The sequence below is a fragment of the Diceros bicornis genome, chromosome 12 (assembly GCF_020826845.1).
Source record: "Diceros bicornis minor isolate mBicDic1 chromosome 12, mDicBic1.mat.cur, whole genome shotgun sequence".
NCBI classification, from domain to species: domain Eukaryota; kingdom Metazoa; phylum Chordata; class Mammalia; order Perissodactyla; family Rhinocerotidae; genus Diceros; species Diceros bicornis.
This window is the reverse complement of record NC_080751.1, coordinates 51,860,721-51,885,029: the sequence shown is the minus strand read 5'-3', so window position 1 is coordinate 51,885,029 and position 24,309 is coordinate 51,860,721. Positions and strand designations below refer to the sequence as shown.

Genomic DNA, 24,309 nt, shown 5'->3' with positions numbered 1-24,309 from the left:
GAGAAGCAGTCAAAGCTGAAGATACAAATGTGAGTGCCATTTGCATGTAGATGGTATTAAACTCACCTAGGAGGAGTCTGAAGGTGGAGAAGGGCAAGGGCCCAGGCCAGAGGGCACTGTAGCAATTAAGGATTGAGCAGAGGAGGAGGCAGCACATGCTGTGAACATAGAGATAGGAGGAAAATGAAAACCTAGTGTCACAGAAACTGAGAGAAAAGAAATAAATGGACAAGGGAGAAGTGAATCTGGCTCTATAGTTTATCTGGAGCCAAAATAAGTACATCAAGCATAAGGATCTGTACCATTGTAAAGGGATTGTTTTAGCCTGATGATATGGATATGATCCCAGTGTTTAAACTGTTCACTCTTTCTTTCATCTATTTGCCTCAAAGAAAAATACAAGCCCCGGACGGTGTCAAGATGGCAGCATAGGCAGACTCTGAACTCACTTCCTCCCACCGACACAACAAATTTACAACTATTTTTGGAACAATTGCCCCTAAGAGAGAACTTAAAACTGGGTAAAAAGAACCGCTACAACAAGGGATGGTGCTGACTGAGGTGGAAGCGGCAGAAATTCCTTTCTGGAGAGAAAGAAGTCACCTTCTAGCTGGAGGGCTTCATGGCCAGCTGGAGGAACCTTAAGGCACGAAGCCTTCCCTGGAGGAGTGGGGGATCTGAGCAGGGGAGCGTTACCACAATAAGCGGCTTTTGGACTCAGCACAACTAAGACAAGAGTCATAATAACTGGCTTTGCTGGCTATTAACAACAATGGGGAATACCTCCAGAAAAGCTATCAGACATAACAGAAAAAAAAAGCCTGTTTTTAAAGGTCCCATGCACAAATTCACCTGTTTCAGAAAGCAAACTAAAATCACCAGAAAGAAAGGTGCACAGTCCTTTGGTGAAAAGAGACTCACCTGATAGCTCTGGGTGCATCTCAGTGAGAGGTGAGACCTACCCAGAGACTGAGACATTGGTGGCAGCCATTATTGTGACCTGGTACAGGCGTGCTGACAAAGACACTGGCAGACACCACTGAAGTTCTTCCCCTGCTCTGTTAGCCCAGGGTCTGCCCCCGACCCCCGAACTAGAGCACCAATTTAATCCAGTTTAGTCAGGGCAGGAAGCCTGCCCTAAGTTCTGGACTGACCCAACAGCAAGCCCTTGGGCAACTTGTGGGCCCGCATATGTGGGGTGCCTGGAACCTTTGTAGCCTGGCGAGTGGGTCTGCCTCTGCAAGCAAGAACGTGTATGAGGGGTGGGTCTGCACTGGTGTAGTGTGTGGGGCCCCTGCATGGGGTGACTGAGTCCACTTCAGTGGGTCAGGGCACACGCATGGAACAGGACTGTGTTGACAGGGTGTGTGATCCTGTGGGTAGTGGGGTCTGTCAATTGCAGTAGACTTGTGCTTCTCAAACAGCCACATAAGGGATCAGCCCCACCTTCCTGAAACAAAGCCTGAAACAATTGGTGCTCCCAAGTCTGGGGCTAGCCCCACTCAGCTGCAACCCTGAGAGAGCTGACAACAGCTTTGTACGCCAGAGGGTTGCTGCAATTATAAGCCCTTGAGCCTAGCAACCAGCCATGCTGCAGGCCTACTCACTTAACAGAAAAACTGCCACAGGAATGTGCTATTAGACCTTGCAGCCAACTGTGCTGGGGCCCCCCATGCCCAATAAACTGACTGAAAGAACCATAGCAGCCACATTCAGCTGAGCATTGCAACCAGCCGGCCAGGAGGACAGCCTAGACTCCCAAACACCTGCAGCAAGAGCAACCCTGCCATAACAGAAGGAAACACATAGCCCACACAGGGGGCACTCCTGGAACATCTGAAACTGGTGATGAGAAAGAAGCACACTGCTGGGCCTCATAAGGCACCTCTTACATAAGCCCACCTCTCCAAGATCAGGACATGTAGCTGACCTACCTAATACATAGATATAAGCACAGAGAAAGATGCAAAATGAGGAGACAAGGGAATACTTTCCAAGTAAGAGAACAAGACAAAACCCCAGAAAAAGAACTAAACAGAAATAAACAATGTACCTGAAAAAGAGTACAAACTAATAGTCATAAGGATGCTCACTGACCTTGGGAGAAGAAAGGGTGAACTCAGTGAGAAATTCAATAAAGAATTGGAAAATATAAAAAAGAACCAATCAGAAATGAAGACTACAATATGGGAAATGAAAAATTCACTAGAGGGACTCAATAGCAGAGTAAACGATACAGAAGAACGGATCAGTGAGCTAGACGAAACCCTAGAGGAAATCATCCAAGCTGAATAGATAAAAGAAAAAATAATTAAAAATAACAGGGACAATTTAAGGGACTTCTGGGACAACATCAAGCACACTACCATCCGTGTAATAAGTGTCCCAGAAGGAGAAGAGAGAGACAAAGGGGTGGAGAATTTATTTGAAGAAATAATAGCTGAAAACTTTCCTAACCTAAGGAAGGAAACAGACATCCACATACAGGAAGCACAGAGAGCACCAAAGAAGATAAACCCAAAGAGGCCCACACCAAGACACATTATAATTAAAATGTCAACAATTAAAGATAAAGAGAGAACCCTACAAGCTGCAAGGTAAAGGCAAAAAGTTACATACAAAGGAAACACCATAAGGCTATCAGCTGACTTCTCAGCAGAAATCTTACAGGCCAGAAGGGTGTGGCAAGATATATTTAAAGTGCTGAAAGGAAAAAACCTACAGCCAAGAATACTCTACCCGACAAGGTTATCATTTAGAATAGAGAGAGATAAAGTTTCCCAGACAAGCAAAAACTAAAGGAGTTTATCACCAAGAAACCAGCTTTACAAGAAATTCTAAGGGGACGTATTTAAGTGGAAAAGAGAAGAGCACAAATAGGAATGAGAAAATTATCAATAAAACAAACAAAAAATCACTGGTAAAGGCAAATATACAATAAAGGTAGCAGATCAACCACCTATGAAGCTAATATGAAGGTCAAAAGACAAAAGTACTAAAATTATCTATTTCCATGATAAGAGGGTAATGGATACATACACTCAAGAAAAGAGGTTAGATATGAACACGAAAACATAAAATGTGGAGGGGAGTAAAAGAGTAGACCTTTTAGCAAGAGGTCATACTAAAGAGACCATCAACTTAATATAGATTGCTATATACATAAGTTATTATATACGAACTTCATGGTAATCACAAACCAGAAACCTATTTTAAATACACAGAAAATTAAGAGAAAGGAACCCAAACATAATACTAAAGAAAGCCATCAAACCACAAGGGAAGAGAGCAGAGGAAGAAGAACAGAACAGAGAACTACTAAAACACTCAGAAAAAAAGTAATAAAATGGCAATCAGTACATTCTTTTCAATAGCTACTTTAAATGTCAATAGACTAAATGCTCCAATCAAAAGGCATAGGGTGGCCGATCAGATCAAAAAAAATAAGACCAAATCACCTCTAAAGACAAGCACAGACTCAGAGTGAAAGGATGAAAGACAATACTCCAAGCTAATGGCAAACAAAAGAAAGCAGGTGTTGCCATACTCATATCAGACAAAGTAGACTTCAAGATAAAACAGGTTAAGAGAGACAAAGAAGGGAAATATATAATGATAAAAGGGACACTCCATAAAGAAGACATATCACTTATAAATATATATGCACCCAACATAGGAGCACCAAAGTACATAAGGCAACTATTAACAAACCTAAAAGGAGACATTAACAACAAGACAATAATAGTAGGGGATCTTAACACCCTGCTTACATCAATGGATAGATCATCCAGACAGAAAGTCAATAAAGAAATAGTGAACTTAAATGAAAAACTGGACGAGATGGACTTAGTAGACATATACAGAGCACTCCATCCAAAAACATCTGACTACACATTCTTCTCAAGCATGCATGGAACATTCTCAAGGATAGACCATATGTTGGGAAACAAAGCAAGCTTCAATAAATTTAAGAAGATTGAAATCATAACAATCATTTTTTCAGACCATAATGCTATGAAACTGGAAATCAACCACAAAAAAAAACCTGGGAAAGTGACAAAAATGTGGAGATTAAACAGCATGCTACTGAACAACCAATGGATCATTGATGAAATTAAAGGAGAAATGAAAAAATATCTGGAAACAAACGAAAATGAAAATATGCCATACCAAATCATATGGGATGCAGCAAAAGTGGTCCTGAAAGGGAAACTCATAGTGATACAAGCCCACTTTAATAAAAAAGAAAAAGCCCAAGAAAGCAACCATAAATTACACCTAACAGAACTCGAAAAAGAAGAACAGACAAAGCCCAAAGTCAGCAGAAGGAGAGAAATAATAAAAATCAGAGCAGAAATAAATGAAATTGAGACCAAAAAAAAAAACAGTAGAAAGGTTTATTGAAACAAAGAGTTGGTTTTTTGAGAAGATAAACAAAATTGACAAACCCTTAACCAGACTGACTAAGAAAAAAAGAGAAAAGACTCAAGTAAATAAAATTAGAAGTGAAAAAGGAGAAATTACAGCAGATACCACAGAAATACAAAGGATTATAAGAGAATACTATGAGAAATTATATGCCAACAAATTGGACAATCCAGAAGAAATGGATAAGTTCTTAGGCTCATACAACCTCCCAAAACTGAACCAAGAAGAAATGGAGAATATGAATAGACCAATCACAAGTAAAGAGATTGAAATAGTAATCAAAAACCTCCCAAAAAATAAAATCCCAGGAGCAGATGGCTTCTCCAGTGAATTTTGCCAAACATTCAAAGAAGATTTAATACTCCTCCTTCTCAAACTACTCCAAAAAATAGAGGAAGATGGAACACTTCCTAACTCATTCTATGAGGCCAACATCACCCTGATACCAAAGCCGGACAAAGGCAATACAAAGAAGGAAAACTACAGACCAATATCTCTATGAACATAGACGCAAAAATCCTCAACAAAATATTGGCAAACTGAATACAGCAATACATTAAAAAGATCATACACCACGATCAATTGGGATTTATACTAGGGATGCAGGGATGGTTCAACATCTGCAAATCAATCAACGTGATATACCGCATGAACAAAACAAAGAATAAAAACCACATGGTCATCTCAATAGAGGCTGAGAAGGCATTTGACAAGATACAACATCTATTTATGATAAAAACTCTCAACAAAATGGGTATAGAAGGAAAGTACCTCAACATAATAAAGGCTATTTATGACAAACCCACAGCCAACATCATACTCAATGAGGAAAGACTGAAAGCCATTCCTCTGAGAACAGGAACGAGGCAGGGCTGCCCACTCTCACCACTCTTATTCAACATAGTACTGGAGGTTTTGGCCAGAACAAGTAGGAAAGTAAAAAGAATAGAAGGAATCCAAAAAGGCAACAAAGAAGTGAAACTCTCCCTATTTGCAGATGACATGATTTTATATATAGAAAACCCTAAAAGAATCCATTAGAAAAGTATTAGAAACAATCAACAACTACAGCAAAGTCGCAGGGTACAAAATCAATCTACAAAAATCAGTTGCATTTCTGTATGCTAATAACGAACTAACAGAAAGAGAGCTCAAAAAGATAATACCATTTACAATTACATCAAAAAGAATAAAATATCTAGAAATAAATCTTACCAAGGAGGTGAAAGACCTATACAATGAAAACTACAACACATTATTGAAAGCAATCGATGATGACATAAAGAAATGGAAAGATATGCCATGCACATGGATTGCAAGAATAAACATAGTTAAAATGTCTATATTACCTAAAGCAATCTACAGATTCAACACAATCCCAATCAGAATCCCAATGACATTCTTCACAGAAATAGAAAAAAGAATACTAAAATTCATATGGGGCCACAAAAGACCCCAAATAGCTAAAGCAATCCTAAGAAAAAAGAACAAAGCTGGAGGCATCACAATCTCTGACTTCAAAACATACTACAAAGCAATAGTAATCATAACAGCATGGTACTCGTACAAAAACAGACACACAGGTCAATGGAACAGAATTAAAAGCCCAGAAATAAAATCACACATATACGGACAGCTAATTTTCAACAAAGGCGCTAAGAACATACAATGGAGAAAGGAAATTCTCTTCAATAAATGGTGTTGGGAAAACCGGACAGCCACATGCAAAAGAATGAAAGTGGACCATCTGCTATTGCCATTCACAAAAATTAACTCAAAATGGATCAAAGACCTGAAGCTGAGACCTGAAAGTATAAAACTCATAGAAGAAAATATAGGCAATACATTATTTGACATTGGTCATAAAGGAATCTTTTCAGATGACATGCCTACCCAGACTAGGGAAACTAAAGAAAAAATAAGCAAGTGGGACTTTATCAGATTAAAGAGCTTCTACAACACAAATGAAACCAGAATCAAGATGAACAGACAACCCACCAGCTGGGAGAAAATATTTGCAAAACATATATCTGACAAGGGGTTAATCTCCATAATATATAAAGAACGCAAACAACTGAACAACAAAAAAACAAACAACCCGATCAAAAAATGGGCAGAGGAAATGAACAGACACTTCTCCAAAGAAGATCGATATACAGATGGCCAATAGGCACATGAAAAGATGTTCAACATCGCTAATCATCAGGGAAATGCAAATCAAACCAACACTAAGATATCACCTCACGCCCATTAGCATGGCTATAATCACCAAGACAAAAAACAACAAATGTTGGAGAAGATGTAGAGAAACAGGAACCCTCCTACACAGCTGGTGGGAATGCAAACTGGTCAAGCCTCTATGGAAAATGGTATGGAGATTCTTCAAAGAATTAAAAATAGAAATACCCTATGATCCAGCTGTCTCATTACTGGGAATCTATCCAACGAATCTGAAATCAACAATCCAAAGAGGCTTATGCATCCCTATGTTCATTGCAGCATTATTCACTATAGCCAAGGAGTGGAAGCAACCTAAGTGTCCCTCAACTGATGATTGATTCAAGAAGATATGGTATATATATACAATGGAATACTACTCAGCCATAAAAAAAGACAAAATCGTCCCATTTGCAACAACATGGATGGGGCTGGAGGGTATTATGTTAAGTGAAATAAGCCAGAGAGATAAAGACAAACACTGTATGATCTCACTCATATGTGGAATATAAACCAACACATGGACAGAGAAAACTGTATTGCAGTTACCAGGGGCAATGGGGGTAGGGGGTGGGCACAAGGGGTGAAGGGAGACATATATATGGTGATGGACAAACAAAAATGTACAACCCCAAATTTCACAATGTTATAAACTATTAAAACATCAATAAAAAAATAAGACCCATATATATGCTGCTTGTAAGAAACACACTTCAGACCTAAGGACACTCACAAACTGAAAGTGAAGGGATGGAAAAAGATACTCCATGCAAATGGCAATGAAAAGAAAGCTAGGGTAGCCATACTTATATCAGACAAAATAGACTTTAAAACAAAAACTGTAACAAGAGATAAAGAAGGGCACTACATAATGATAAAGACAACAATCCAACAAGAGGATATAACACTTCTAAATGTCTATGTACCCAACATAGGAGCACCTAAATATATAAAGCAATTATTAACAGACGTAAAAGGAGAAACAGACAGTAACACAATAATAGTAGGGGACTTTAACACTCCACTTACACCAAAGGATAGATCATCCAAACAGAAGATCAATAAGGACACATTGGTCTTAAATGACATATTAGACCACTTGGACTTAGGGGATATATACAGAGCATTCCACCCAAAAACTGCAGAATACACATTCTTTTCAAATGCACATGGAACATTCTCCAGGATTGATCACATACGAGGCCTCAAAACAAGTCTCAAAAAATTTAAGAAGATTTAAATAATACAAAGCATGTTTCCTGACCACAATGGTATGAAACTAGAAATCAACTACAGGAAGTAAATCAGAAAAGCCACAAATACATAGAGATTGAATAAAATGCTACTGAACAACGGTTGGGTCAATGAAGAAATCAAAGGAGAAATTAAAAAATACCTAAAGATTAATGAGAATGAAAATATGACATAAAATTTATGGCATACAGCAAAAGGGGGTCTATGTGGGAAGTTTACAGCAATACAGCCTTACCTCAACAAACAAGAATAATCTCAAATAAACAATCTAACAGTACACCTAAAGGAACTGGAAAAAGAAGAACAAACAAAGCCCAAAAGCACTGGAAGGAAGGAAATAATAAAAACCAGAGCAGAAATAAATGAAATAGAGACTAAAAAAGCAATAGAAAAAGTCAATGAAATAAAGAGATGGTTCTTTGAAAAGATAAACAAAATTGACTAACCTTTAGCTAGACTCACCAAGAAAAAGAGAGAAGGCTCAAATAAATAAAATCAGAAATGAAAGAGAAAAAATTACAACAGATACCTCAGAGATACAAAAGATTATAAGAGAATACTATGAAAAGCTACATGCCAACAAATTGGATATCTAGAAGAAACAGATAAATTCTAAGATTTATACAACCTTGCAAAACTGAATCAAGAAGAAATAGACAATTTGAATAGACCAATCACCAGTAAGGAGATCAAAACAGGAATCAAAAACCTCCCAAAAGGGCCGGCCCCATGGCTTAGTGGTTAAGTGCGCGCACTCCGCTGCTGGCGGCCCGGGTTTGGAACTCTGGGCGCGCACCGACGCACCGCTTCTCCGGCCATGCTGAGGCCACGTCCCACATATAGCCACTAGAAAAATGTGCAATTATGACATACAACTATCTACTGGGGCTTTGGGGGAAAAATAAATAAAAACAAAACCTCCCAAAAAATAAAAGTCCAGGACCAGATGGCTTACCTGGTGAATTCTACCAAATATTCAAAGAAGACTTAACACCTATCCTTCTCAAACTCTTCCAAAAATTTGAAAAGGAGGGGAAGCTTCCTAACTCGTTTGATGAAACCAACATTACCCTCACACCAAAATCAGACAAGGACAAGAAAAAAAAAGGAAATTACAGGCCGATATCACTGATGAACATCAATGCAAAAATCCTCAACAAAATTCTAGCATATTGAATACAACAATACATGAAAAAGATCATACACCATGATCACATACGATTTATTGCAGGGATGCAGGGGTGGTTCAACATCCACAAATCGATCAACATGATACACCACATTAACAAAATGAAGAATAAAAATCACATGATCATATCAACAGATGCAGAGAAAGCATTTGACACGATACAGTATCTGGATTCAGTATCCATTTATGATAAAAACCCTGAATAAAATGGGTATAGAAGGAAAGTACCTCAACATAATAAAGTCCATCTATGACAAACCTACAGCTAATATCATCCTCAATGGAGAAAAACTGAAAGCTATCTATCTAAGAACAGGAACCAGGCAAGGATGCCCACTTTCACCACTCCTACTTAACACAGTATTGTAAGTCCTAGCCAGAGGAATCAGGCAAGAGAAAGAAATAAGAGGGGTCCAAATGGGAAAGGAAGAAGTGAAACTATCACGATCTGCAGATGACATGGTTTTATATATAGATAACCCTAAAGAATCCACCAAAAAATTTTTAGAAATAATAAATGAATATGATAAAGTTGCAGGATAAAAAATCAACATACAAAAATCACTTGGGTTTTTATACACTACCAATGAAGCAGCAGAAAAATTAAGAATACAATCCCATTTACAATTGCAATAAAAAGAATAAAATACCTCGGAATAAACTTACCCAAAGAAGTGAAAGACCTGTACACTGAAAACTATAGAACATTGTTGAAAGAAATTGAAGAAGACACAAAGAAATGGAAAGGTATTCTATGATCTTGGATTGGAAAAATTAACAAAGTTAAAATGTCCATACTTCCTAAAGCAATCTACAGATTCAATGCAATCCCTATCAAAGTTCCAATGACATTTTTCACAGAAATAGAACAAAGAATCCTAAAATTTATATGGAACAACAAAAGGAATCCTGAGAAAAAGGAACAAAGCTGGAGGTGTCATACTCCTTGACTTCAAAATATACTACAAAGCAATAGTAACCAAAACAGCATGGTACTGGCACAAAAACAGACACACAAATCAATGGTACAGAATCAAGCTCCCAGGAATAAATCCACACATCTATGGACAGCTCATTTTTGACAAGGGAGCCAGGACATATACTGGAGAAAGGAAAGTCTCTTCAATAAATGGTGTTAGGAAAACTGGACAGCCACGTGCAAAAAAATGAAAGTAGACCATTATCTTACACCATACACAAAAATTAACTCAAAATGAATTAAAGACTTGAATGTAAGTCCTGAAACCATGAAAATTCTAGAAGAAAACATAGGCAGTACACTCTTTGACATTGGTCTTAGCAGCATATTTTCAGGTACCATGTCTGACTCAGTAAGGGAAACAATAGAAAAAAAAAAAAATGGGACTACATCAAACCAAAAAGCTTCTGCACAGCAAACGAAACCATCAAGGAAACGAAAAGACAACCTAACAATTGGGAGAAGATATTTGCAAACCATATACCTGATAAGGGGTTAAGATCCAAAATATATAAAGAACACATACATCTCAACAACAAAAAAACTAACAACCCAATTAAAGAATGGGCAAAAGATCTGAACAGACATTTCTCCAAAGAAGATATACAGATGGCCAACAGGCACATGAAAAGATGTTCAACATCACTAATTATCAGGGAAATTCAAATCAAAACTACAATGAGATATTACCTCGCATCTGTCAGAATGGCTATAATAAACAAGACAGGAAATAGCAAGTGTTGAGGAGGATGTGGAGAAATGGGAACTCTCATACACTGCTGGTGGGAGTGCAAACTGGTGCAGCCACTATGGAAAACAGTATGGAGATTTCTCAAAAAATTAAGAATAGAACTACCATAGGATCCAGCTATTCCACTGCTGAGTGTTTATCCAAAGATAAATATGTGTAAAGATACATGCACCCCTATGTCCATTGCAGCGTTATTCACAATAGCCAAGACTTGGAAGCAACCTAGGTGCCCATCAAGGCTTGAATGGATACAGATGTGATAATACATACACAAAGGAATACTTCTCAGCTATAAAAAAAGAATGAAATTTGGCCATTTGTGATAACATGGATCGACCTTGAGGATATTATGCTAAGCAAAATAAGTAGAGGGAGAAAGTCAAATACTGTATAATCTCACTCACAAATAGAAGATAAAAACAACAACAAACACATAGAGACAGAGATTGGATTGATGGTTACCAGAGGGAAGAGGGGAGGCAGGAGGGTGAAAGGGGTTATTGTAATTAGTCTTTGGGTGCTGAATATGATATAATGTACACAGAAACAGAAATATAATGATGTACACCTGAAATTTATATAATGTTATAAACCAATGTTACCACAATAAAAGAATAAAAAATAAAAGAAAATTACAAGCCCTAATTCACCTTCTCATATCTCCTGTGGGTTGGGCAAATTTAGTAATTTTCCCTTTTCCTAACTAAGAAACAAAGCTGTAGAGGTGAAGTAATACCACCCTCACCCTGCTCTGACCTCCCATGGTGGTCTAAGATGCTCCTCCCAAGGACTATAGTCACCTTGCTCAATTGGAGGCCCTGGCTCCAAGATTCACATAAGGTGTCCAAGGAAGGTGTGATCTGAATACGCCGTCTCCTCGAATCATCAAGGGAGGGTTAAGACCTAGGCCTAGCCTTGGCACTTTCTGTGATTGGAATCTCCCAAAGACCCCCTACCTCGGTTTTCCCAGCACTGGGAACACTGGCCTTTCCTTCCTAGAGTGCTTTGCTCCCATTACGCTCCATTCTACTTTGCCTAAGAGCCTCCTGATTCTTGCCACAAAACCTCCCAGGTTACTGCCCATTCTTGCCAGAAGCATCCCTGATTTCAATCCGTTCCCAGGTGGCCTGACACCACCAGGGAGAGAGCCGTGGTCAGACACTCGTATGTCTCTATGCTCTCGCTCAGCCCTTGCTAACCTCCAATTTAGTGAGGGTGGAGACCAGCAGTCCACATTTGTATTATCTGCGGTGAGAGGCAACAGGTGCAATGGAATTACCATTCGAGGGAGCAGGCAGTAGGTGTGCTTTCTATCAAGGGGCACAGAGCATCTGGAATCTTGAATCTAGGAAGCAAGGGGAGGACGTTCCCCTGCCTCTCCTCCCTCCAGTTCTGGCACAGCTGGACTGCCCTGGCCACCAGAGCCAGCTGACCTCTTGGTTCTCTCAGGGCCATGCGGTGTTACATCCACCCCCACCACAGGAGGGAGCTTCAGGCTTGGGCGCCTCCTCTCTCTGCCTTAAAGCCCCTGAGGAGATGTGGAGGGGGCCGGCAGTGACATTCAGCCCGGGAACACAAACCAAGTCCTAAGCCTTGGCATGAGCCTCCCTTTCCCCTGGTTACCTGCACAGGATGCAGCCTCGACTTTGTGCTTCCTATTCCTTCCACGGTCGTCACGGCAACGTGGTGCAAGGAGCAGATGGGGGCCAGGCAGGCATTGGCAGGAAAGTGGCTGGAACCCCATATTAAGGTCATTCCATTGTCCCCTCAGGTCATCAGAGTGAACCTGAGGGCAGGGCCTGGGAGACTCGGTGACGCTTTGTGTCATTTCTCTTCACTCGACATTATGTTCTTGTCTCTTCTACAAGTGTCCTCACCTCTCCATCCAAGACTCTGGGCTAGGAACAAAGGAAGCTCTCCCTCCAGGTGAGGCCTGAGCCCCTCCAGAGTCCTGTGGAGTTGGGCATCACTGCACCCTAAGCCTCCGAGCTGGAGCAAGGGAGCTAGGGTCACTTTCACCAGGGTCTTACTCAGCCCGACCCCGGAGGCTGAGTTTCTGGCCTGTTCCAGGTCCAGTACTTGCTCCTCTCTGTGCAGGGCCCTTCCTTAGCCTCTTCAACTTCAAAACTTCCAGTCACTTTGGCTTCCCTGCTTTCATCCACGTCTATTTCCCCCATTCCTCTGTGGGGAGAATCGAGGGGAAAATCCCCAGGGCACATGAGACACTAACCGCTTAGAGAGAGCTTGCTCGCATCCGTTCCTTTATGCATCACTCATTCGTTTATACAATCACCATCAGGTCGTGAGTGCCAACCACATGCCAGATGCCCTGCTGAGGGCTGAGAAATAACGGTGAATAAGACAAAATCTCTGTTCTTCTATAGTTTGCAATCAACCCAGGAAAATAGAAGCCAGTGCAAAGATGCAATTTAAATATCTTATGGAAAGTACATCAGTACATTTAAATATCTTATGGGAAGTACACAGGGCACTATGGGACTAGCACAGACAAAGCGCACCTAACCCAATCTTGGGAGATCAAGGAAGCCTTCCTGGAGGAGGTAATTTTTGGCCCAGTCCTAAAAAGCTAGTAAGAGTTAGCCAGGTAGAGAAGTCCTGGAAGAAAGGACATCCAAGACTTGGAAAATAGCTAATACCAAGACCAAGAAATTAGTGAGCACGGAGCATTAGTAGTTCACAATTGTCTCTGCGTGAATGGAGTGCTGGGCTCATGAAGAGAGAGGAAACTGGAGAGGAAAGACGGGGCGTACTGGGAAGGCCTTCATGTGTTAAGCAAAGAGATTGGATTTTATCCTGGGGGCAATGGACACCTACTGAAAGATTTCATGGGAGGTGAAATGAGTCTTGATTTTAGAAAGGTCACATGTGCACACACACACAGGCACTCACTCACAAGCTGTCCCCTGCATCATAGTCCTCACACAGGCAATCAGTCAGCAGGCAAAGGATACACAATCTTGTTCTGGAGACGATCGTACTTGGAAAACATCACGGTGCACGCCCCGCAGCCCCCTTCTCCACAGCCCAGCTTGGTCCCGCTCAGCCCCACTGGATGGTCACGGGTTAAGGAAGAGGAACTCAGAGAAGAGTCTTTGCTGGGCTGCTGAGAAGTGCCTGGGCAGGGCTGCGAGTGTAGAGCCATCCACTGCCACACACGGGCTTAGGCCCCTCTCCCCAAGGAGGCAGCATACCCTCAGGGCCTCCTCGTTCAGAGAGCCTGCACTGCACCCCAGGAAGGCAGGGAACAGGCCATCTCCACTCTACAGAAGGGGAACATCTTCAGGGTCCTATCAGGCAGCACCCAAGTGTCATCCCCTGGAACTTGAGTTCTAGGACTTGAACTTGACTGGGACTTGAGATCTGAAGATTTTCTTGGTGTCAGGGTCTTCACGCTGTGGTCTTCTAGGCCCCCAACACTGTGGTCTCACTGGGCAGGTCAATCAGGCACCTCAAAGACTGAGCATAGGAGGTGAATGAACCAGAGGTAAGGCCAGGATTCCAGGCTTGCTTCTGTGAGTGCTGAAGCAATTCTTTGTTGTCCCAAAATATGTCCCTGGAATAAGCCACCGGACATCCCTGCCTCTGGGAGCAAAAGGGTTTGTTGACAGAGGTCAGGATGAACATCCCCTGACAACAGACCCCTGGAAAGTTTCCAGTATGTGTGGGAGGTTAAGATTGCGGCTCTAGGCTTCACTCCAGGCTTTAATTCTTGGCTTTACTCCAGGGGCAGCCCTCACGTCAACCCAGCTGGGCATGCAATGAAGGCATTCAAGCTACACAGAGACATCGATCTGTTCTGGGACTTGCTGGGTCCCGACTTTTCACCCTATACTTTTTCGGCTGATGAAGTGCGGGGAACCAAAATCAGGCCTGGACCAGGAGCTTTTGAATATCCAGCCCATAGGATATGTGAACAGAAATTAAAATGAAGATATTTTTGAGATCAGGGACCAATACTGAAGCCATCTCTCACATATACTTGAAGAAATAACATGATACTTTGCGTTTGTAAAAGTGCCTGTGTAATAAGCCATTCACAGATTATGGCGGCCACTTTCCCTGAGACACCTGGGATGCGTTGCTGCTTTTCCTTCAGCCCTGCTGGCCTTTAAGCCATCCAGCTACCTACTGAGGACAGAGGGGGCTGAGGTCATTATTGTCTTGTCACTTCTCTCATTTTCAAAATAAAACTAACAATGACATAACATCTTATACTTGAACAGCCCTTACGCCCACGGACCCATTTCATCTTCACAATAATTTAGTCAGCAGTTGGGGCAGGAACTCCTATTTCCCCACAGATTAAAAAAAAAAAAGAAAAAAAAACCTGAGACCCGAGAGCCAATGTGAGCCCTGCAAGGTAACACAGTCATTCGCGTCACCTTGAGTGTTAGGACCCAACATGGTCATCTGACTCCAGATGTGGGGGATCCTCCTTCACCATGGGGCTGCCTCCTTCCAAACACATCTGGGGAGGGCTTTCTATGTCCTAAGTCACTCTTTTCACTAGTCATGATATGTGCAGTTATCAGCAGTTCAGACAAGTCCGGGGGCACGTGAAGATCAACGGTAGCAGCCCAAAGTCTAGCAAAGTCTTCTAGCCTGGGGACCTTCCTGGAAGCCGAGGTAGAAGGCAATGCTGCGCTCTTATCTCCTGCTGGAACTCCCACAAACGACTCTCAGGCTCTTATCTCCTGCTGGCACTCCCACAAACGACTCTCAGCACAGGTGGCCACAAGCCACAAGGACTCATGTTTATGTGCCAACTTTCAGTCTGGGATTTCATTTGAGAGCTCACCTTTAAACCAGACAATTGCTCTGAAGAGGAACATCTGAAGCCTTTGGGCCTTCAAAACTTTGCTAGAAAACTAAATTGATGTCAACAATCGCTGAGAATGAGCCTCTCCTTCCAGAACACCCAAGGAGATGGGCTGGAAATGGAGCTCCATGAGTCCTCTGATCCTACAGAGTGATTTCACCTCTACAAAAAAGCCACCACATTCCTGTGCTGTGAACGTCCAGACCTGCCTCCTCTGGGTTGAAACTCCAGGACAGAGTACACCAGAGCCAGCCAATATCTGACAGGAGGTGAACGACCAAGAGGTAAGGCCGTGGTTCCAGGCTCACTTCTGTGAGTGTTGAAGCAATCCTTTGTTGTCCCAAAATATGTCCCTGGGATAAGACACCAGACATCCCTGCCTCTGGGAGCAAAAGGGTTTGTTGACAAGTCAAGATGAGTGTCACCTGACAACAGACCCCTGGAGAGTTTCCAGTTGTGTGGGAGGTTGAGATTGTGGCTTTAGGCTTTAGTGCAGGTTCGGCCAGCATCTTCCCAGGATACAAGAGGGAGAGGAAAGTCTCTTAAGCCACACAGGCCTCACTTCCTCCTCTGTCAAAAGGGCTTGCTATAGGGACCCGTGAGATAACATACACCATCACCTCGAGCGCCGCCTGTGTATAGTAAATGCCCATTAAATGTTAGCTCCTACTATATGACCACTGTTGTTTTGTTCCAGGTGGCTGAAAGAACAAAAGGTATGGGGAATCTAACAGAAGCCCTCCCCGTGCTGAGTGAAGAGCTGCATCCCAGGTCCCCCTCAGGAGTCCCTTGCCCCATGCCTCCTGGTGCCCGCCATTTCCACAATGGATGGCACCTCTACACAGTTCCTCACCTCAGGCATCCCCTTCCCATCAAACACCTCTTCCCCTCACTTTCCTTCCTCCTCAGCAGAGCTAGAAACATTCCCCAGGAAGCCCATTTGTGTATTAGCAAAGATGTTAGCACAGATCTGCTGAGGAAGGTGCCTCTCCTCCTGGGAGGGAATGACTGTGAGTCTCTCCAGGGCTAATGAGGGCCTTTCAGAGCTGTTCATTTTACAGGCCCAGGATTAAACCTTGGCGTTACTAGAGTCTTAGCTGGAAGAGACCTTAAAGGACAATCCTCTCATTCGACGGCTGAGAATTTGAGACTCGGAGAGCTCAAATGACTTCCCAGGGTCACATAGCTGCTGAGTGACAGAGCTACAACTCCAACACAGGAGCCCAGAGCCCTAACCCAGTGCTCTCTCCTTCCCCTTCACGGCCTCCCCACCAGTCCCTAGAAAATGACACAAGGCCCAGAAAACAAGTCTCACTGCCTCCCTCTCCCCCGCCCCACTCCAAAGTCAGGATACACTTTCTTCTCAGGTAGGCCAAAAGGGTTGTTTCTGGATCTGCATTTTTCTCCACCACCTACAAAAACAAAAACAAAAGAAAAATATATCATAGATCTACTTAGCCACTGTTTTCCTCAAGAATTTCTAGAGTTAACAGGGATGTGGAAACGTAGTATGAAAACTAAGGTGTTTTTCCTGACAATTCCGTAAGAATGATCATATTAACTACCAGCCACACTGTGTGGGTGCTGACATCCTTCAATTCTAAACTTCTAAGGTGGTGTTCAGCTCAGGACCCCCCACAGAGCGCTCAGGACCCCCCCACAGAGCACTCGGGTGTTACACCTGCCATGCTGAGCTGACCAAGGCAAAGCCCACTGCCAATCAAACATGTCCTCTCCTTTCCTGCCACTGGAGCACACCTGGTCCCCCAGCGGGGGACCGCTGGGAGCGACAACATGCAGATCTCTGGCTTGGCCTCTTGGAGTGTGTCCTCTCAGCCAGTAGAGATCCAGTCTGTTGGAGCTCAGACCAGAGTATTGTATGCACTGGGTTATCACAGTCAACAACATTAACATATGTCAGAAATGGAGGGGAAATCTCAAACCAAAGGTCCGCAAATGGAATGGTCAATCAGATGGAACAGAAGTTTGTCTACAAAGTGAGGTGCTGGTTCCCGATGCAAATCATCAAAGGAAATCAACGAAAACCTGCTTTACTACTGCTCACGTGTTAGCAAAGGTGAAAGGGTATAGATGTGGAATGATTAAGGGGAGAGAATTTGTGATAAGGGTTTTCTTCAGAGAGAAGTGTACTACGAGTCTCATGTCTTTCTAAGGTCGGGAGGAGGAGGTGTTTGCCTCATACTTTGTGAGGGGGCTTCTACAATGCTATGTGTGAAGCTACCAATGCGGCCTTTGTGGTACAGGGGATGTGGTGGTCTGGCCTATCTAAACAGCTGGAGATAGGCTTACCAAACAAGCTGAAGAAGAAATGGTAGTGTTGGAATCGGAGTGCACTCCTGGACTGTGGCAGAGCAAAAGATGTGAAGTGTTGGCCATGGACACTAGTAGGCCATGCATGACAGAGAGCCGGCTTGGAGGTGTTTAAATCATTCTCAAGAAGACTGACTACAGGAGGTGAGGGGACCTCTAACAGAGTCTGTGTGGAGTGGACCTCCCAAAGCTGGAAGCTGAGGGAGAGCAGCCAGCCTGAGAACAGCACATCCCCCAAGTCAAGAGATGTGCAACTGAACGTTCCCAGTGGTGGCGCGCCATCTTACAACAGCACCAATTAGATGAGAACTTTCTTGCTACCCTCACCTCTCTGTCCTGAATTGAAACTGTGTTTGGAAACCTAGAAATGACCATAGGATTTTTTATTGACTAAGAGTAATCAAAAAGGTCATGAAACTGCCAGAATTTGCCCCTTGAATAAACTTTAAAGGAAAGTGGAAGATAAAATGAATTTACTTTTACAATTACATCCCATGAGTCTAGTCCCTTCAAAGTCTTGGTTACAAAATTCACCAAAGGAGCCATTTCTTTTCTCTTGGAGAAGAAATCATAAATGCACAAAATGAAGATCCTTATCACCTTTCTTGTAGAGGCAGTTAGAGCTCCTAGCTCACCACCTCTCTGCAAGTTATTCCTTCCTTGAGTCCTGTAGCTCTGCTTTCATCACACTGGTTCCCTGCTCAGCACCCTCAACGACCTCCCACAAATTCAAGGTAACATCCAAGTTCCTCAGGCTGTCTTTCAAGGCCTTTTTCGATATGTCCCCAATCTTTATGTTCAGACTTTCCCCCTCCTACATCCTTGCCAAGCTGGTCTTCATACTCCAGTGAAAACACAGCTTATACCTTCTGACTCCTACGCCTCTGACCATTCCATTCCTCTTTCACCTGCATCTTGACTTATCAGAAGACCCCAAACATTTCCCTAGTAAAGGCTGTCCATATCACCCCAGCCACGAGCAGTCCACCCTCTCTTGAATTCCTATAGAGAATGGCTGTGCCACGCTCATGGCACAGCTGCAAGGTTTGCCCCAGCAAACTTCACGGGAACCCTCTCAATAGGATGCCAGTGGGTGTTCCAAAGGAAAAATACTTTGTGGGGAAGTTTTTAGGAAACTCTGGGTTAAGCAGATTGCTCTGGTAAAACTTGAGCATCCAAACAAATAATGGCCAAAATGGGTTATAATTCAGTAAATAAAATTAAAACTCATGATGGGGCTTGCCCCATCTCCTAGTGATTAAGTTCGGCATGCTCTGCTTTGGCGGCCTGGGTTTGGCTCCCTGGCATGGACCTACGCCACTCATTGGCGGCCATGCTACGGCGGCAACCCACATACAAAACAGAGGAAGATTGGCACAGATTTTAGCTCAGGGCAAATCTTCCTCAAGCAAAAAGAGGAAGATTGGCAACAGATGTTAGCTCAGGGTGAATCTTCCTCAGCAACATAAAATAACATAAAATAAAACTCATGAGTCCAAACTGATCATTGATAAACAAACAAATGGGAGAGAAGGGAAAGTTCTTTCTGACAGGAGAATGCCAACTAATAAACATGGTTGGCCATCTTATAATCAGCACAATTATTGATCCAGTCAAGAATCATCAATGGATGCTAAAACTAGCAGGTGAAATTTGATAATCAAGATATTTACATAGTCTCAAAGCATTTTCTCACAGATTATTTATTAATTAGAAAGGGAAAAAGAGTAATCTCACAGTGGAGAAACGTGCTGGACACCACCTTGCCCACGTGATGCAAGTTCACATCAGAAATACGGGGATGACTGGCATCACGTGCCTCCTGACATAATACACTGAGGAAGATGCACCAATTCTCTGCAATGCAGACTCTAAGTCTCATTTTAAAAAAGCATGACACAAACTCAAAATGAGGGACATTATAAAGAGTAACTGGCTTTTTCTCTTCAGGAACATCAATGTCACAAAAGTCAAGGAAAGCTAAGGAGCTGTTCCAGATCTAAGGAGACTAAACAGACATGACAACTAACTGCAAGGCACGATTCCGGATCCTGGGCTTGAGGGGGAAAATGATAAGTGAAATTACTGGAAAGATTGGAATAATGTTGCATAAGGTCTATAGATTAGGTAACAGTAATATATCAATACTAAACTTCCTGATTTTTATAAATAGACTGTGGTTCTGTAAGAACGTCCTTATTCTTAGCTTGAGGGGTGAAAGGGCATGTCTGAAATTTACCCTCAAATGGTTCAGAAAGAAAATTTTATACTTCATATACTTATTTCTCAGTTTTTTAAACTTTGTATTTTAAATTAACAAAGAAATTTCTTTAATAGAGGATTTCTCAGGGCTTTTAATATTCATCCATTCATTCCGTCCATGTTAACTGGGTATCTACTTTGTGCCAGCACTGTGCTGAGTGGCTGGGAAGAGTATCTCATGGGGACAGTTTTCTGTGAAATAGATTTTGTAACATATTACTTTGCCCAATCATAATCCACCTCTCTAACTAGTTCACAGGCTCGCTAAAGGCAGAAGCCTGGTCTTAGAGATCATATTCCTCCTGTGCATACATATCCCATAGGCTTAGGCCTGAGGAGGAGCTTGCTAAATGTGAGTGAGGGAGGGAAAGCCACTCTGAGCTTCTCTGTAGCTGACACCTGCTTCTTGTGGGGATCACTCCTGAGCACATTCAGCTGCGCCCTGCCTGCCGAATCTTCCCAGAGTCTCCCAGGTGCCACAATCTCCACTAACCAGGAGTAACTGCTCAGAAACGCAAGGATCCTGCCCTTCAAAAGGCCTGTTGCTACAAAATGCCAAAATCCTGGTATCTCTTTCCCTTCAATTCTGACTCTAGATCAGAAGATGTGAAAACGGTAGTCACCATGGCCCATCACTGCCACGGAAGGCTCGTGAGGCATTTGATCGTCAGCACCTTATACCGTCTCCTGGCCCCCAGCTGGTGAAGACAGAGTCCTGGACAGTGGTCTGAAACAGGAAGAGTAGGAGGCTCACATTTAAGAGTGAGTCACCAATTCCAACAGCTTCTTTGGTAACTTCTTTGCACGACATCCGGTAACAAAAGATCTAGAATATCTTGGGAATAGAAATGGAAACAAACACGGCTGCCCTTCTTTGGCTGGGGAACGCCTTTGCTTGGTCTTATTCTTCTAGCACTGCTTTCACCTCCTCACTCGTTGCATTGCCTCCCCACTTTTCCAACAGTTTCTCAAGAGGCCATACGTTTATAAATTACAACATGCACATTCATCACAGAAACTGGCAGTAGTAGAAGCCTCCAGAGACAGTAGGGTTTGACGTGATGATACCATCTAAAAATATTCAATTGCTTTCCCAAAGAGAAAATAAAATACATGGAAAAACAATTTTCACCAAGCCCGATTTACCTTGAAACGCTCCTTTCCAGGTCCAGTGCATCACAGCAAACCATCCCTAAAGAAGGTCAGATCCTTGTCCTGTCACATACGAATTGACGGCTTAGTAAATAATCAAACCTTAGAGTGAGAGGTGGCCTTGGAAGTCATTGAAGCCAGCTTCTCACTAGATGTAAAAATTGCTTGAAAAACTCCACAGAAGATGCCTTTGTGTAAGTAACCTCTCTAGAAAGCCAATTCAGCAACTATTTCTTAAATCTCTGCAATGCAATTGCTGAATGCAACAAAGTTGTTGGAAAAGTTGGATGCAAAATCTGACAACCACCAATATGGAAGCTTTGCCCTACCTCTTGGTTTGCTGCCAGATGCCAATCCTGAAAAGAAATTGGCTCAGAGAGACAACTCTGAACCCAAAAGAGCATGCTGAGCCCATTCCCTGGGGCCTCCTGGTGGCACCACTCAAACTGAATCCAACAGCCTTTGGAGCACTGATGTTGCGATGGCTCACGGCGTTCCCTTGCTAGTCACTCAACACATACTTGACATTTTAAGCTCCTATGAGGCATATTTCAGTTCTCGAAAATTATCTCAAAAGTCACCCAGTTTCTCAGCTCAAAAGTGTCAATAGAGCAAAACAAATAAAACAGCCCTTCTCTGGGGGCTCCTTGGGCACGTTCCTCACTCAACTGTCCACATGGTCGTTTACAATGTGCAACCATGGCTGCCTTTTTACCGTCCCTTTCATTCCCAACTGGGGAGCTGAAGTAGATGGGACACGTCCACACCTCTGCAGTGGTGTAGGGAGAGCAAGAGGAGGATGGAGACAATGTAACAGGCTTGCACCCTCTCTTCCTGCACCTGCATTAAAATTTGCAAAGACTCTTACCCTCGCAGGGCTGCAAGGACTGGTACCCACGTCATAAGTCCGCCCTGCGCGACCCCACCCCCAGCTTCCCCAGGTCCCTGTGCACCAATGAAGTTCATCCCAGTAGGCAATTTTTATCAAAGTCAGAGATTTGCAACATTTGTATGTAGAACTAAGTGAGAGGGTGGGGGAAACATGCCCTTCATGAAAAAAAAAATCGTGCTTTGCCACAAGATGTCAGTATACATCCTCACACAAGTTAGCTATTATATTTACATACATGAACTATCAGAATCAAAGGCTGTGTACATCTTACATCCTGATATGAGCAAGAAAACACGTTCCTGTTCCTTCTCTCAGTAAAGAGAACAACAAGCCTTAGGATATAGATGATTAGACAAGAAATAGGGGCACGGTGGGTGACCTCCAATCTGACTGAGAACCCTGTCCCCCTTTCTCAGCTTTGTGCCAGGGTCTCTGCTGCTGCAGAGTGGGTAGGCTTGGGGGAGCTCACAGACGCCTCTCTCCTGGCTTCCCTCCCCCTCACTCCTTTGCCCCTTGAGTATCTTGACTGTGTTCTGCACTGAGAAGGTCTTCTTTCCCCACTGTTACCCCAAATGCAGCAACACCTTTGAAGAGAGAGAGAGAGAGAGAGAGAGAGAAGGAAAACAAGGACAAGAAAGAGAGAAAACAAGGACAAGAAGGAGAGAAAACAAGAACAACCCTCTTCTGGAGGACGCACATCCCTTCCCAGGGAGCAGGGAAGGCCAGCTCCTGCTTACCTTTTTGCCATTGACAAAGAAAACCAACTTGTCTGCTGTCATTTTCACCAGTTGGGGTCCCTCAACTCCAGATACCTCACTGCCAAGAGGCACAGGCAGTTATTACTGCTCTGCACCTTGAAAAACTCCAATAAAATGAAACCAAGTTGACCAATGGGAGGGAACCAGCTTAGAGCTTCCGGAAACAGAATGTTCCTGGCAAAAGTCACTGGTTTACATAAAAGAAAAAGACAAACAAACACAGCCGATCACATCCCCAAAACTTGTGTCCAAGAGCACAGAGAGAGGCGCAGGCACATTTAAGCAAGGGAGGGGTTCCTTGGTGTCAGGTGACCACGGGTCTTGGGCACTGCCCTCATGGAACCTGCTTCATCCTCCCAATTGCTGATGACAGAGAGGGGGAATGCTGTTGTCATAGCCATGGCAATAGAGCTGATTCACACTCTCCACCTCTGTGCTTGTCATTTTACCATTCATGTTCACAGCAACCCTGACTCAGCACTTATGTGCAGGACTCCTTCTCCCGCAGCCTGGAGGAATATGGAGGTCCCAAGATGCAGAGCCCAGTGACCCAGACGCAAAACCTGGCATTTGACCTCAGCACGTCACTTGTCACCTTCAGAACTCAGTTTTTTCATTCTGTTGACGGGCATGCAAATGATACCAAGAGCAGAAGGCTGAGGGACAAATGATATATGTTGGAAGTGCTTTGTAAATTTGCAAAGAACCAAAATAGTTATTACTGTTGTAAATGTATTCTCAACAACACAGCAAAAATATTCCTGATGACAAACCATTTCTGAGGTTTTTCTTTCATTTGTTTCTCTCAGGAAAATGTCCTTGATAAGTTGTCAGAGCAACTCATAATAAAGATATTTCAAAATCCCAAATAAATTAAAATGCACATACCACATAGGCATAGACCAAGTTAACACGGAGCTGACAACCTTCCCACATCCAGTATCCACTAAATCCCGGTATTACACACACGCACATTGCCTCCCGGGCAGCTGGACTCTCTGTAGTCCAGCACCCAGCTGCCCCTCTCAGCTCACAAACACACACACACAGGCCACTTCCCCTACCCACCTGGCAGGCTACAGGGGGAAGAAAGGAGGATTAGGCAGCTGTGCCTGGGACAGCAACAGCTTAGGGAACCTGAAGATTGCCAGGACAACCACGTTGTCAACACAATGCCCCTTTCCCACCACAGCCTTTATTTAAGCGGGAGATGAAATCTCACTTACAGGGTGACCAATCATCCCAGCTTGGTCCCA

General features: G+C 43.0%; 1 protein-coding gene across 1 annotated transcript in view; it reads right to left on the bottom strand.

Annotated features, from left to right (window-relative positions):
* Positions 1–23,116, bottom strand: part of LOC131412080 (xanthine dehydrogenase/oxidase-like) — a 70,977-nt gene extending 47,861 nt beyond the window's left edge. The window contains exons 1-4 of the mRNA XM_058551505.1: positions 23,033–23,116; positions 17,013–17,070; positions 13,791–13,887; positions 12,442–12,550 (exon numbers count right to left, since the gene is read on the bottom strand). Of these exons, the coding sequence (XP_058407488.1) occupies positions 12,442–12,550; positions 13,791–13,887; positions 17,013–17,070; positions 23,033–23,074 (306 nt within the window). The 5' untranslated portion in view covers positions 23,075–23,116. The remainder of the gene's footprint in view (positions 1–12,441; positions 12,551–13,790; positions 13,888–17,012; positions 17,071–23,032) is intronic.
* Between the last annotated feature and the right edge of the window lie 1,193 nt (positions 23,117–24,309).